Source organism: Pseudochaenichthys georgianus, chromosome 17, assembly GCF_902827115.2.
Source record: "Pseudochaenichthys georgianus chromosome 17, fPseGeo1.2, whole genome shotgun sequence".
Lineage (NCBI taxonomy): Eukaryota > Metazoa > Chordata > Actinopteri > Perciformes > Channichthyidae > Pseudochaenichthys > Pseudochaenichthys georgianus.
Genome location: NC_047519.1, coordinates 27,204,886 through 27,220,633, shown reverse-complemented (window position 1 = coordinate 27,220,633; position 15,748 = coordinate 27,204,886). Strand labels below are relative to the sequence as shown.

At 41.6% G+C, this 15,748-nt stretch overlaps 1 protein-coding gene across 12 annotated transcripts in view; it reads left to right on the top strand.

Moving 5' to 3' along the window:
• The window catches only part of LOC117461984 (adhesion G protein-coupled receptor L2-like), a 135,255-nt gene extending 121,300 nt beyond the window's left edge, over positions 1 to 13,955 (top strand). For 5 of the 12 annotated variants that reach the window (XM_071206445.1, XM_071206444.1, XM_034103990.2 and 2 more), the window contains 8 exons: positions 57 to 277; positions 1,039 to 1,105; positions 4,357 to 4,448; positions 5,926 to 6,094; positions 7,140 to 7,268; positions 7,987 to 8,083; positions 9,089 to 9,214; positions 11,942 to 13,955. In XM_071206445.1, coding sequence (XP_071062546.1) covers positions 57 to 277; positions 1,039 to 1,105; positions 4,357 to 4,448; positions 5,926 to 6,094; positions 7,140 to 7,268; positions 7,987 to 8,083; positions 9,089 to 9,214; positions 11,942 to 12,804 — 1,764 coding nt within the window. In that variant the 3' untranslated portion in view covers positions 12,805 to 13,955. Of the gene's footprint in view, positions 1 to 56; positions 278 to 1,038; positions 1,106 to 4,356; positions 4,449 to 5,925; positions 6,095 to 7,139; positions 7,269 to 7,986; positions 8,084 to 9,088; positions 9,215 to 11,304; positions 11,359 to 11,941 lie in introns of all 12 variants that reach the window. The other 7 variants (XM_034103994.2, XM_034103992.2, XM_071206447.1 and 4 more) reach the window with 6 other exon arrangements.
• Positions 13,956 to 15,748: the final 1,793 nt, after the last annotated feature.

The window sequence follows — 15,748 nt, the reverse complement described above, 5'->3', positions numbered from 1 at the left end:
CCCTTTGAACAACCTCTTACATTTGAGTGTAATGTCTGCATGTTTGTTCCTGTCAGCTGGTGTGCTCCATCATTGCCGGCGTTCTCCACTTCTGCTTCCTGGCTGCGTTCGCCTGGATGTGTCTGGAGGGTGTGCAGCTGTACCTCATGCTGGTCGAGGTGTTTGAGAGCGAGTTCTCGCGCAGGAAGTACTATTACATCTCTGGGTACCTCATCCCGGCTGTGGTTGTGGGAATCTCAGCCGCCATCGACTACAGAGGCTATGGCACCCAGCGGGCGTAAGTGTGACATCTTTGAAGGGATTCCTATTTTGTTGAATAAAATGAGGAACATTAGTCTTCCCTTCTCCCCATCAGCATGCATGTGTGCTAATGATATTAATATCCCAAAGAGTGGTGAACCTCTGCCCCTTGGTAAATGCACACCCTGTCGCAGCTGTGACGGGGTGTACATTTCTGTGAGGCTGTGAGCAAAGCTGCAACCTTAATGAACGCGCTAGCTAGCTGCACCAGCCTGCTGGGTTTTTTATTCTTTGCATGTGGATAATTGCCGCCCTTGTCAGTTAAAAGTGTATGCACTTCCTCTGCTGGTCTTCATCCAAGCAGCACGTTTTATGATTTGTAAGTCTGCAATCCTCTAATTTATGGAATTTAGGCTAACGTTTTTTCAAACTCTATTTTATGGCTGTAGTCTTCACTTCGTTTCTGTTTCCTGGTGATAAACACAGACACAAGTACCATTCATTCTTGAACTGTCTACAATACATTGTTTACTGTTCAGACTCTAAGGTATACACACAGTCAGACATCCCGCATTTATAGACCGTGAAGTCATGAGTCCAATAACTGCTGGCTTTTAGACTGCAGCTTCTCATGGCACGGGGCCAGCGCTCCCTCAAGGTCGGGTTTTCTTCTCTGTGGTCAGAGGAGTCTCTATTCTGTTGCTGTGGTGTATCATGCAGCCGGCTCTGCTGGGACCTGATCGATGAGGCACAACTGTGTTTTGGCAATAAGATAATTTCCTCTTTTGCACCCTTTAGATGCTGGCTGAGGGTTGATAACCATTTCATCTGGAGCTTCATTGGACCTGTGACCTTAATCATTGTGGTGAGTTGAAATGTTTTGTGATAACCTCTTTTTGTTCTTCTTCCAAAGAAAATCTTTGAAAACAGTTTATAGATTTTATCCCTCTCTCTGTACTGACAGCCTCTTAGCTCTACTTTCTCAGATCAATTTGCATGAAAGGAAAGTGGTCCCATTATAGCTGACACGAGGACATCAGTGTCCACTCAGCTATGAAATCCTCTGAAATCAGAATTGGTGCGCAGCAACAACTCAAAGCTGTTTGGTCCTTGCTATACATCTAGAGAATACTCCCCTCGCGCAATCAGGAGGAGAAATCGTTTCAGGCTTGAAGGTCATTTTCTCAGTGGGAAAACAAGGATGATAGTGGTGGGGGGGGTGAACATGGAAGTAATGAGTGGGTGGGCCAGACAACCATTATCACAGCTCATAGCCCTGCTGAGGATCATGACATGCCCCCAGCCAATCCCAGCACACGGACATCTCCATCTTCACCTTTTAATATTTTATGTGTTGCACAGGGTGTTCTCAATACACACACATAACACATGCATGCAGGAATGTATGCTCAAAGCCCTGAGCAAACATTGCGTTTCCATATAGGCGCATACGGTAACACACATGTTAATCTGTCCGTAGGCTGTAAATATATGCAGAAACTGGGAGAAGTGCTGTGTCGGCAGCGCTGGTTTTCTGCGCGGTATTTGGCAGAGGAGTGAGAGACCTGAATATTGTAGCGGACAGCCCCTTGGAGACAGGGACTGATGGGGGGAGTCCATATGTAGTTTGCCTCAGCTTCCTGCAGAGTGCTTCCCCGACTGTCCGTGTGTCTGTCTGTCTCATCGGATCTGTCTCATCGGATCTGTGTCATCACTCGCGGCTGTGTTAACTGCATCTACAGCCACTCGACTCATGCGGACGAGAATCGGCCCCAGTGACTAGGAGACAAAACTCAGCATTACTCTAAGCTGTGATCTAAAAGCCTCTTTCTCTTCTAAGCCACTCCTTTTTTCTTCCATCTTCTCCCCTGCTGTTGTTGGATTCCATCTGCTTTCCACTCACTCTCTCTGTTCCATTTTAAGACCCTTTCTTTCGTTGCCTTGTAGTTCTCAGAATGCATCCATATGGCAAAACAATCAGGATCCTTTCTTGCTTATTTGTGAATGAAGAACTGAAAATGAAGTATAAACCGAGACTACCTGGAGATCATTACACTTTGTTTTTTCTTTCCAACTCTACTTTTATGTTGTTTATTTTCCTTCATGTGCGGTCATACTTTTTTGAAATGCACACTCAGAGAAAATAAGGGATAAACAGGTTTAATAACTTAGAAATCCGTGCATATAATTGTTTTTCTTAGAACTTTTAAAGAACTGTATTTCAAAGGTATCGGGCCAAATTGGAGCACATCTCCTCCTTTTCAGGCTCTCCCTTAAAGGGGACCTATCATGCAAAATGCAGCTTTGAACGTCTTTTATACATGAATATGTGTTCCCGGTGTGTCAGGGAACTCACCAAGTGAAAACACAACCCTCTCTCTTTTCCTCCATACCCCAATCTCTAAAAACGGGGCTGGAGCGGATCTGATACAGACTGATACAGATTTGAAAATAGTCTGACGTCAGTGACGAGGAGCACCGCCTATATGGTCAACTCTCCACCAATCAGGGGAATGAGAGGTTGCCGTGGCATGGTAACAGCATGGTAACAGCATGGTAACATGACGCTTGTAACTCGGCCCCCTCCTTTGCAGGGGGGCGTGGTCAGCTGCAGCTCATGCAAAGACAGGGGTGGAGGAGAGCAAAATAGAGCGAAATGAGGCATGGCTAAGATGCATGATCTGTTTGGTATTTTGAAAATGAAAACGTATAAATATACCTTATATAGGTATGGCCCTACAGTATATTATTCAAATATAGCATGATAGGTCTCCTTTAATTAGAGAGTCATACTGAAAGCATGGAAACCTCTCTGAACGTATGGCTTGAATCACTTAAATATTTGTCCTGGCTTCAGTAAAAAAAAAAATGAAAGTATGCCACTGAGCTCCATTCTTTCCTTTCTGTGTTTTTTACGAAGGTATGTCCGTGCTACATCAGGTCTGCTTTGGACTCCTTTAGAGATACATTATTGTATTCAACAAGGATCTGTACTTTTAGATTGAAAATATTGTCAAGAAACATTTTTAAGGGCAGAGCTGTGTGAAGTAGACCAAAGAAGTCAAACTCCCACGGTTATTTTTTAATCTCTTTTGAAGTCGCTATGCTTTATAGTCTGCGATGAAGCAAAACATTTTTTCAATCCTCCTGGTGAAGGAATCTGGTTTTCAGTTATAATAGAGCAAAACCATCTAATGTAGATGAATCAATATCTAAAGTAGATAGAAAATTACAATTTGAGTGGTAGCAACCATGTACATATTTGAGGTTCTTAAAGGTGGGGTAGGTCATTTTGGAGAAACCAGCTCGAGTGCGCTAGAATTTGCAAATACACAGCCGGAAAAAATCTGCCACTTCCTCACAGAGCCCCTCCTCCAACACACACGAACGGCACATGACCAATGAGAGCACGAGATAAGTTTGTGCTCAGATGGAAGGCTGACAGGCAGGTAGGCCATCCAGTTATTTTAGCCGGGCCGGCTCAGATGATTGGTCGTGCTTTTTACAGTACTACGGCTTCCACAGATGACGTTTTTTTATGGATTTTTTGTCAAAGCACTTCAGATATTCATTGCTATCGGGATGTTAAGAGCATTCCATGGAATATAACAAAAAGTGTATCTCGAGCCGGTTCCTCAAACTTACCTACCCCACCTTTAAGTATTTTTTCCATACCAGTTTATACTTCCACTCCATTACAGAAAAGGGAATATCATACTCTTTAGTCCAATAATACTTGACGACATATAAGAGTTTATAGAATATGATCCTTTGTTATTGATTGCACAACCAAACTCAATATACAATTGGTTTGTGTATTAAATTGTATTTTCCTACTTATAATTATTATAATTTTGTATTGAGTATTTTCATTTGATTTCTTTAAATACTTGATGTTCATTGACTGATTATACTTACATCCTTTTACTAATAAAGCACATAAAGGCAGGACTTTAACCTGTAGTGGAGAATGTAATCAGTGTGATATTAGTGCTTTTACTTAAGTCAGAGACCTGAGTACCTCCTGGTAAAGGAATCTGGTTTTCTGTCTACTTCAGAAAACTGATGCCTTTCTAAGTGCTGTCTGTTAACCCTGATATGCGTCTGTTTTGACAGGTCAATGTCATCTTCCTGGTGGTGACGATGTTCAAGATGGTGAAGCACTCCACCTCCATGAAACCCGACTCGACCAGGCTGGGGGGGATCAGGTGAGCGCTGACCACTGGGAGATTAGGTGGCGTGTGTGTGTGTGTGTGTGTGTGTGTGTGTGTGTGTGTGTGTGTGTGTGTGTGTGTGTGTGTGTGTGTGTGTGTGTGTGTGTGTGTGTGTGTGTGTGTGTGTGTGTGTGTGTGTGTGTGTGTGTGTGTGTGTGTGTGTGTGTGTGTGTGTGTGTGTGTGTGTGTGTGTGTGTGTGTGTGTGTGTGTGTGTGTGTGTGTGTGTGTGTGTGTGTGTGTGTGTGTGTGTGTGTGTGTGTGTGTGTGTGTGTGTGTGTGTGTTACTGCTTTTGCCTCCCGTCTGGAATCTCAAAAGCCGCATTTGACCAACACATTTATTTGATTTCTTCTTCTCTTAAACCCGACCTGACCAACATTTTTCCCTTTCAGATTTTATTTGCCTCCGTTAAGGGGCTGCCTTCATTTTATCATTTCACTATTTGCACTATGCAGGGTTATATTGCCTTTTTTTCTTTCTTCATAACTTAATTTCTAGCCTTTCGGTATCTTTTTCCTTGAAAGACAGATTCAGAGGCACCAAGTATAGATTTAACGATGGTGAAAACAGAGAAGAAGAAGTCTCCCTCCTCCATATTTCCCCTTTAAGTGTGTTGCATTTGCTCGATAAAAAACAGATCCCTGTCAATTTTTTTGCCTGGATTATTGTTCAACAATGTGTTTGAGGGCAGGCCAACATATGTTATGTGGGCGCTTATTTCTTTTAGCAGCCGCTCTGATTTTGGTCCAAAACACAGAAAAAGAGGCATTGGATTGGCTTTAAGGGTTGTTTTTGGCACACAGAAAGCCCACATCTAGGAATGCTGGAAATCACACGTTATCTTAAGAAGTCAAAACTCATTACCTATCATTAATTCGGGCCTACCTCAAATCCGCTATTTATTTCGTTTTTGTGTCACATATAGTAACTCGCAAAAATTGGGAGGAAATAATTGGTTGCACTTGGTTTGATAACTCAGAATATTTTATTTCATTCTTTTTTTAAAAGCACCAAATTCTGGACAGCAGATCTAATGAGCCATCACTCTCATTATTTGTGTGGATCCTCTCTCAGTGACATGTTGTTGTTCGTTTCTCTGCCGTATCTCTCCGGTGTATCAATAACGAATAGGCATCTTTATTGAAGCTGAAGTTATCTGATTTCCTCTAGGCTTTCCTGGAAGCCTCCGAGGAAGAACCTGCTGTGCTTGCATGCTCTTTAGCCAACAATTCCAATAAAGGACCAAGGAAATACTTTTTCACTCAGTGTCAAATAAGAAATGCACATTCATTCCAAAACGTAGTATCAGCATTTACACACCATGCAGCAACTTGCCCAAAAGCAAAATAGTTTCTGCTTTCCTTTTTTAACAAGCTGCTGTCCAGGGTCAGAAGAACGTCAAACCAACAGGAAAACTACAGCAACTCTCTACAGTTTCGCTCGTTAATATCTCTCTTCTCTTTCTTTTGTAGGTCGTGGGTGTTGGGAGCGTTTGCCCTACTTTGTCTGTTGGGCCTCACCTGGTCCTTTGGCTTGCTCTTCCTCAATGAATCGTCCATTGTGATGGCTTACCTCTTCACTATCTTCAACACTCTGCAAGGGATGTTTATCTTCATCTTCCACTGCCTCCTCCAGAAAAAGGTAAGAATTCAAATACGGACTATTCTACATAATCATGGAGCCGACTAATCAATTAGTCAATATACAGAAAATGATTTAATCCTCTATTTTCTTAATCAATTCATCATTAAAGCTACTTTTAAAGAAACAATTCTACTCATTTGATGATTTCCGATTATCTTCGGCCCAGGGTACTTTTCTGACATTTCAAAAAATCAAACGTTTTATTAATTACCAATAAATAATTAAAGGTGGGGTAGGTAAGTTTCAGAAACCGGCTCGAGTGCACTAACATTTGAAAGTACACAGCCGAAAAGAATCCGCCCCTTCCTTCAGACTTCCTTACAGAGCACCTCCTCCAACACACATGAACACGCACATGATGTCAGCAGACGGGTGAAAGTGGCCGCCTGTTGCTGGCGAGTCATTGAAGTACTGCTGCGATGCACGCCCAATGACGGCACGCCCAATGAGGGCACGAGATACATTTGTGTGTGCACGAGATGGAAGGCTGACAGACAGGGCGGCAATCTTTTTACAGTATTACGGCTTCCACAGATGACATTTTGTTATGGATTTGTTGTCAAAGCACTTAAGATATTCATTGCTATCGGGATGTTAAGAGCATTCCATGGAATATAACAAAAAGTGTATCTCGAGCCGGTTTCTGAAACTTACCTACCCCACCTTTAACAATACAAAGGATTGCTAGTGGAAGCCTCTCTGAAATAAAATGTAAACATGGAACTGCCAAGAATTGCAAATGACTTTCCATATCTCTCTAATCCTTGCTCTGCAGGTGTGGATCTGTAAACATTTACATTGCAACATTTTGAGATTTTACTTGATATTTATACATCCTTACCAGCTCTTACATCACAGTGCTTCCTCTCTACAATGTTTCCCACGTCGTCACAGTGTTTGCTATCCTTACAGATATGGCATTTAAACTGCTGTCAGCTGGTTGGCATTTGATTTGAAGATTTGGGATTTGCATCTCCCATTGGGGGATTGTTGTTTCGCTGTCTGTGTGCTCAGTCTGTGCTCGTCTTTTGCTTCTCTGCAGGTCCGCAAAGAGTACAGCAAATGTTTCCGTCAGTCCCAGTGCTGCGGCGCGCTGCCATCAGAAGGACCCCACAGCGCAGCCAAGACCGCCACGTCTCGATCCACGGCCCGCTACTCATCTGCAACACAGGTGCGTGGACGACCCTGGGAATTAGATACATTGCGGATTAGGCTTTAGAAACACCATGTGTGAAAATGTTTTAATGTAGAATCATTCCAGTTCATTATATGTCAGTGGAATCTCTTTTTTAAATTTATTTTATGGACTGTCTTTCCTTTTTTTACCTTTCCAAGTGCAGTAATATGATTCAGTTTTTTAATTGATAGGTTATACTGTATATTGGCCTGTAAATTGTAGCTAGCAGACAGACATTTACATTAATTATGTGACTGTCTATGTTTCCTGTAGATATTTAATTGCTCTTTTTACGGCACTGTTAGTGTACAGTTTTATTATTAGGCTGCTGTGTTTTTGTGTTCTGTAACTCTGGCACAACAATTTCCTTCGGGATAAATAAAGTCTTATCTTATCTCTTATCTTAGAAAGCATTTTTGTTTTATATATATATATATAATCATTTCCTTTTTAAAAGTTATTTTATACTTTTAACCATGAGCTTTTTGAACAGAAAGAAACCTAAAGGATTTTGTTTTAAATTTGAATTTGACACACTGGTCTCTCGTCTTTTTTATTGTCACCATATCATAAGGCAGGGGGTTATTTGAATCCTATATGCAAGTGTAGGGGCTCTAAACCCACGTAGCTGCTCCATCCTCCCCCAGAAGCCTTGAATAACAGCGGCACGATGTTGAATCCCTGATCAATGACTGCTTTTCTCTGTTCACAGAGCCGCATCAGGCGGATGTGGAACGACACGGTGAGAAAGCAGTCGGAGTCATCCTTTATCTCAGGAGACATAAACAGCACCTCCACGCTCAACCAGGGTAAGCAAGCGTTTCTTCCACTGCCACCAAAAGACATATTCACCGTTGACTTTGTGATCCGAGTTCACAATAAACACTTCAATGGAGTTTACACCGCTCTGCAGCAGCTGGAAAAAGTGGCAGATGAAACCCTGTTTTAATGTTGCATTTATCTTAGTGTTTAGCAACTGAACAAAAAACAGCATTTAACGCTTCTTGTGTACTAAAGTTCACAGCATTTTTCCAACACTTTCCTGCTCGGTTGGATCATGTGAAAGGTGAGGAGCTGAGACAGAAATGGCGTGATATGTGCGAGGCACTGATGAGAACTTGAGTTCAAATCTCAGCGAATCTTGCTTAGCAGCATCCTCCCTGACTCATCTTCACTTGAGACTGATTGTTGAGGTAGACGACGTGGGGGAGATGATCAATGTCAGGCTGAGGTCAGAAGGTTTTGGGAGAGATCCCAGCATCTCAGGCTGCAGAATGTGCCTTTAGTTATGAATTCATTTCAATTTCCTTTTTTTTTTTTTAAACACTTGTCAGTACAAAGTTTCTCAGCAGTCCATCCAAATAACTGAGACTAGTTATACAATTTCTGAGGATTTCCACAAGCATGATCAGGATGACAGGAACACTGTATTATTTATGGCGGGCCCCTTAGACATGTTTTGTCTAGTTTCTTGACTGGATGAGTTTGTTTAGATAGATTTGTTTCACATAAACACTGGAGATGATTGTGTTGCCATGCTTTGGTCAACACTTGTCGCGATAATATTGTTTGTCAGTTAAATCAGCGGACTGTTTATATAATGTCTTGCTATGAGACACGTTTCTATGGCTGCTTTGTGTTCATAATAGAAGGCAGACATATTGTAGGTTATAAATCTTATGTGATGTCAGATTTTGGACAGCGAATGTCAGTGTTTGTTTATGTCGACAGCTACCCAGCAGAGACCATGAAGTACAGTACCTCCAGCTCTTTTTCCTCAACTGTTTTTTTCCTTCTCTCTCCTGTTATTTCAGGGATGACTGGCAACTACCTCCTAACTAACCCTCTCCTCCGAACCCACGACACTAACCCTTATAACAACCTGCTGGCAGAAACGGTGGTGTGCAACACCCCCTCTCCACCGGCCTTTCACTCCCCAGGTGCACATCCTCCCTCCACTTTTATTCTTACATTGATTTGTGTGGATGCATGTGTGTGTTTGTTTTAAGGTAAAATGTTGACTGTTCAAATTCACTTTTTAGGGGACAAAAAGAGAATATAATTTGCATCTGTTAAGCAGCACCTGTCAAGCTAAAAAAAAAACAGGTTATATCTTGTTTGTTTAGTTCAGTGATTATTAACTATACCTCTGCTATAGAAATAAATAAAATAAAATATATAATTTAATTAGAAAATAACAATATAATATACAGTTCCAACTTGATATTTAGCAAATAACAGGAACAATCTTGAGGTTTGGGCTCTGACACAGCTTGCACTAAACATTCTTTGAATAATTACTCTAGATTCACTGTTTGTTGTTCACACCTCTGAATCCTCAGAAGTTCTTATCTGAGCACGTTTCCCCTTTGTAAACACAGAAGTAGATAAACTCCCGTCAATGCAATCTTTCCTCTATATCTGAGCAGTCAGATGGAAATTCCTCTCAGTTGAATATGAGCTTCACCCGTTGCTCTGAATCGTTTATCCTTTTATCCTGTTCACATGAATGATATGTATACATTATGTTTATGTATGTGTAGATGGTTTTCAGTTTTCTACAATTGTAATAGATTTAATAAATCATGTCAGTGTTTACGGTGACCTAGTTCTTCACTGGCAGAGCAAAACAAAACTATCAAAGAAGAAGAAGAAAAAACAGAAGCTCATGATGATGCAATGCGGGCAGAGTCGTAGCCCTCAGATATTCCAAGCATTTGATGATAAAAGAGAATATACTAAAACAGCAGAATGGAAGAGTGTGTAAGTATAGGAGTTGCACTAATGTTTAGCTTGAACCTGCTGCAGCCTTTGCCCTCCTGCTTTGTGCTACGAGCCGGCTTACAGCACAATGAGAGCACTTCACACTCGGAGATACTGAAGCAGGGTTGGGACCAAACAATGTTTGCAAAGAAAATCAAAGACCATTTTTTCTCTGTCTGTGAGCTCAGCAGCAGGCGAGCCGCTCCGATGCTCCAGTCTGTGTGTTCAGACAGCTTGTGCTTTATGCCCTAAAATGTTTACCTGCTTAATCATTGTAGTAATTACATTTTAACATTGGAGCACCAGAGACAGATAAAAAGTGTTGATATTTAATTAGCACGTTATTTTGAACGTCAGTATAAATAAACATCGTCTCTGCCTGGAGTACCACCCTGAGGCGCTGCACTTAGCTGTGTTTTACACGGGAGCGTGAGGAAGCAGTGACAAACAGGATCAAGTAAGATAACATATGGAAACTAGTTTGAGGAGAGCAGGCAGCAGCATGACACGCAAATGTCAAAACCTGGTGTGAAGATCACCAACCAAGTATGAAATAAGCGGTGAGAGACTGTCAAGTTTAACATAAGCTTTCTCAAAATTCTGCCTGCTATAGTCATTACATTTGCTCCTGGAAAGGATGAGCATGTCTTCTATTATAAGTGTATTAATGCTAAGTAATGCTCTGCAGATGTTCATCCGATGCAGTAAAATCAGTAAGGAGAACATCTTGGATGAATCGCTGCTGGAACAGTTCCCAGAGTGCAGCTGTCGCCGCGTCCAGTTGAATTCTGTTCACATCATTTCCCCCTCTCCCGGTAGACAGTACCTGTCTGCAATAAAATCACTGCCTGCACATAAAAAAATGCAAATTTGAAGGCGGGTCTTTTCGGAGAGGTGTCTAATAACCTTCCAATTTCCCCTTTGTTGCACTTTTGCTCTCTGTGCTCATTTCACTCTTTTTAGAAATGTCTTTGGTGTCGTTTTTAAAGCAGTTTTCCTCAGTTGCTACCATGCTTATACAGTTTACCCTGTGACGACATCACCCTCACCCTCACCATAATTTTGCTGTCATTCTCCATCCACCTACAACAATTTGAGCAATGCATCATGTGAGCTAAATTATAGTTAATAGCAAGGACACAAGATTTTGGAGTGACTGAATCCAGGCTGGATGTTACAAGCTTTCCACTTTGGTCTTATTTCACTGATTTTGTTGTTTCTGCTGCAATTGAAAAAAAGCATCTGTTTTACTTTTTTTGCACATCAGCTGTTCTTAGGCCAGATAGCCTGAGCAGACACACTTGATGTGAGTGTTGGCAAAGTGAGTCATTGCACCGTGCCTGTCTGTCGTGGTGTGTTGGGGGTTGTTGCTGTGCTTGTGGGGCCCCAGTGTGGAGAGGTGGCTCGCCATCTGTGTTGGACATTACTCTTTTGTCTTTTTTTAAACAGGTGGAATGTTTTATTCATTGTTAATGTCACAACACTGCCCCATCAGCTTGTATTCATTTATTTATTTTACTCTCATTCTATCCTTTTTTTTTTTTTTTTTCGTATGGTGCTGTGTTGTCAACCTGGTCATGTGCTACTTTTTGCTGTACTGTATTTTTAAAGTTTTAATTCACCCTTTGTTCTAATTTCTCCAATATTGTTCAGGATAATCTCTTAGATTGGCTTTAATGATATTCAGCCATAATGAGGATGGACATTGTAGAGAGCTGATTGGGTTCTCCTTTGAATTTTCAAAGCTTTTAATATTTGCATAAAAATGAAATTAACCCAGAGATCAAAGAGTGAAGTGTCCTGAGCAGTATCAAGTTGTATGTGGATGGTGTAGTAGACACTGTTTAGTTACACAAAAAAGGAAAAAATCTCATCTCACACATTCGTTTTGCCTTTATTTGCAGGACAGCACTCTCTGAGCAACAGCAGGGACATCAGTGCCATGGACACCCTCCCCCTCAATGGCAATTTCAACAACAGCTACTCCCTGCGCGGCGATGACTATGAGACCGTGGGTGTCAGAGCCACGGGTGACCTGGGGGGCCTCCACCTTGACGATGCCGCCTTCGAGAAGATGATTATATCTGAGATTGTCCACAACAACCTAAGGCCCCGTGGGGCCCCAAAAGGCCGCGACGCCCCAAGGGAGCAGGACAGAGCCTTGCCCCCGCAGACCAGGGTGACAGTGGACCGAGGTGGGGGTGGCAGCGGCAGCGAGGATGACGCCATCGTGGCAGATCACGCCGAGGCATCACCCCCCCAGATAGGAAGTGGACGAGGAGGCCACGCCACCCTGGAGCTGCTCCTGCATCCCCACCACAAGGAGGTGTTGGAGGTCCCTCTTCTGCCCCAGAGGACTCACTCTCTGCTCTACAGCGCCCAGAAGGCCCCCAGGCGCCTGGAGGGGCCAGGCGGCAATGGCTCTGAGACTGTTACTGCGTTGGAGGACATGGGCTCCCACTCACCCAACAATAACAGAGACTCCCTTTACACCAGCATGCCAAACTTGAGAGACTCACCCTCGCCCTCAGCTTCGCCGTACCCCCCTGAGGAGGAAGAGGAGCTCTCCCCCTCACCTCGAAGCGAGAGCGAGGACGCGTATCACAAAAGCATGCCTGAACTCGGTGATGCGCCACAGCCCATATCCTACTACCACATAAACCGAGGCACCAGCGACGGATGCATCCTCCCGCCCAACAATGAAGACTGTGCGCAGGAAGGAGAGGCACCCAGCGACGGACAAATGCAGCTCATTACCAGCCTCTGATTCGGCACTCTTTGTTTGCACAGGTTTGAACAGATGGCTGCTTTTCCATTGATGTCAAGAGAGCTGGCAAGTCTGGCTCCGCACTCCACATGCCCTTTCTCTTAGGACAGGAAGTGAAATGTTGTTGGGTGGGAAAACAAATGAAGAAATGACTTTTGCACACAGATACCATTAACACACAAAACACATTCATCTGAGGCCAGGCAAATGTGGACTGTGAGAGCTCTGCTGTTGGACTAAAGAGGTGCAGAGAATAACACGCTGTCAGAGAAAAGTCTGGCCTTTCTGTTGTACTGTACTGTCGAAGAATAAGGGATTAAAAAAAATACTCCAAGCAAAGAACTATGAAACTCCTGACATATCCTTTGGGGACTTTGCAGAACCAGGGTCTTTTTAGTCATGAAGTACAGAACTAGAGCTAGTGTGGCTCCACTACACAGTCAAGACTCTAAAGTTAAGAAACCACTAATTCAGACTCAGGCCTTATATTTTCTCTATTGCACATTTAACTGTTGTCAACGTAACAGCTAAAGAATATATATTTTGCTGTACCACTAGTGTAAAAAGTCAAAAAAAGAAAGAAAAACTAAAGAAAAAAAGGCAACCATTCAGTAGTTATGCCCTTTCAATGTCAATAAGATTATTCAGACAAGATTACTCAAAGTCGTGGAAATGTACTTTTTCCTCTCACACTTGACTCATTGACGTATTATGTAAAAAAAAAAAAGTTTTGCGAGATATCAGTCCATATGAAATCATGCTCACGTATCTGCTTGTGAAGTGCTTTTGCTTTCATGAATGATGAGTTTTTGCCAGTAGTACATTTGTTAACACCGGGCCATGCACAGATTTGGAGTGAATTGGAAACTTGTGTAATTTATTTTACTTGAAAGAAATCGTCAGCTTAAAGACTTATGTTCACATCAATGCGATATTGCAGTTTTTGCGGACATATTTCATCCTTTGACACTAATTAATTTATTAACTGAACTATTCAGAAAAAATGGAAAAAAAGAACATGGTTGGAAAGTGTGAAAAGTTGTTGCAGCACTGGTTAGGTTCATTTTATTTCTTTTGTAAGAGCCCATCATCAGCTGATATTTAATTCAACTCCTGTTTGATATCAAATAAATGTGAATTTTTTTCTTGTTCGCAAATGTCTGGCTCTTTTTTAATGGTTTGCATAATATTTTTTACAATAGATCCCATGAAAACAGCACAACTAACAATATCTTAGACAACCAGCACTCAACCCATCTGTTCCTGATGAAGATATTAGGCTACCCTTAAAAAACTATGTACCAATATGCTACTCTCCTCTTTTTGTCTTTAAAAAAAGTTGAAACAGGAATACACAGTTTTTTTAGGGGACTATTTTAAGCCGTAGATTAATATACCTCTGGTTGCTTAGTGCGGATTTACAGCAGCAGAACACAATTATATCTGAATAACCTTTAACACTTGTGTGTCAAAAATAAATAACCTAATGTATATTCAGTAGCCTACTGCTGAGAAAAACGAGTTGAAATATAAATTAATAAAGTTATACATTATTAAACGATGGATTTAAGTTAAATTGATGGTTTTATTCATACAGTTGTGCTAACGTTGTCAAATGTTTTGTTGCAGACATGCCCTTTTTCGCTAAAACCAACCGGAAGTTCTGCAGTGCAAGTAGCGAAGTAGTGTAGGCCAGCGCCTCTGGTGTAGGCCCTACGTGATATCGCGATTTTTCAGAACTGCCATGTTGGAGCAGTTGCATACGCGTTGAGATGGTTGAGATCACGTATCAACGTTTTAAAAAGATATTAAAGATTAGCATTTATCAGATAATAGGGAGAAGTTTTCCCAGCAGAAGCCACATACGCATATCTTATTTAGTTTCACTTCAGATTCTAAAAGGTATTTTATTAAGCGATCCACCGATTCCAGCAGATGGTGAGCCTCCGAGCCATGGATTCATAAAGACAAAGCTCCCAGGTTGATCTCAAGGAACCAGCCCAAAACCCTGATCCACACCTCTAATGCAACGGGCAGGTGAGCTCTTTGCTTTGTGGTGTAATCTGCCTCTCAAACATAATTTACACATTATTGACAGAGTGAGCTCGGACCTATCAGATTAACAGCTCAGACCTCCATTTAATCCAGATTTGACAACTGTTCTCATTAATCATCACACACCTACTTGGAAGTTATTTGAATCTTCAAGATATCACACATCGCTTACTGTTACAAGGTGATCAGAGAACAAGCTTCTTTCAGAGAGACTTTTCTTTGATTTAATTTTTAAATGGCCCAGTTTATTATTTTTTCATATCCATGTAAATGTTTTATTATTTTGCTTTTAAAGGTAGGGTATCGTACATTTGAGAAACCGGCTCGAGATCGTAAGGATTTGAAAATACACGACCGAAGAAAATCTGCCACTTCCTTATAGAGCCCCTCCTCCAACACACACGAACGCGCACATGACCAATGAGAGCACGAGATAACTTTGTGCACAGATGGAAGGCTGACAGGCAGCTAGGCCATCCAGTTATTTTAGCCGGCCGCTAAAATGATTGGTCGTGCTTTTTACAGTGCTACGGCTTCCACAGATGACATTTTTTATGGATTTTTTGTCAAAGCACTTCAGATATTCATTGCTATCGGGATGTTAAGAGCATTCCATGGAATATAACAAAAAGTGTATCTCGAGCCGGTTTCTCAAACTTACGTAACCTACCTTTAATAGTCAAACTAAGGTTACATTTTACAAAATGTACTGAATTTGTCAGTATGACAGTAGACATTACAATTGTTTCTTTATGTAATTTCTCATTGAGATTATAACCAATAATAAAGTCAAATATCAAGTTTTAATCAAGGTTTACCAGACATTTCACGTGTATGTTTGAGTGTATATGTATTTAAGATTTAACAGTCAAATTATTTAGAAAAATGA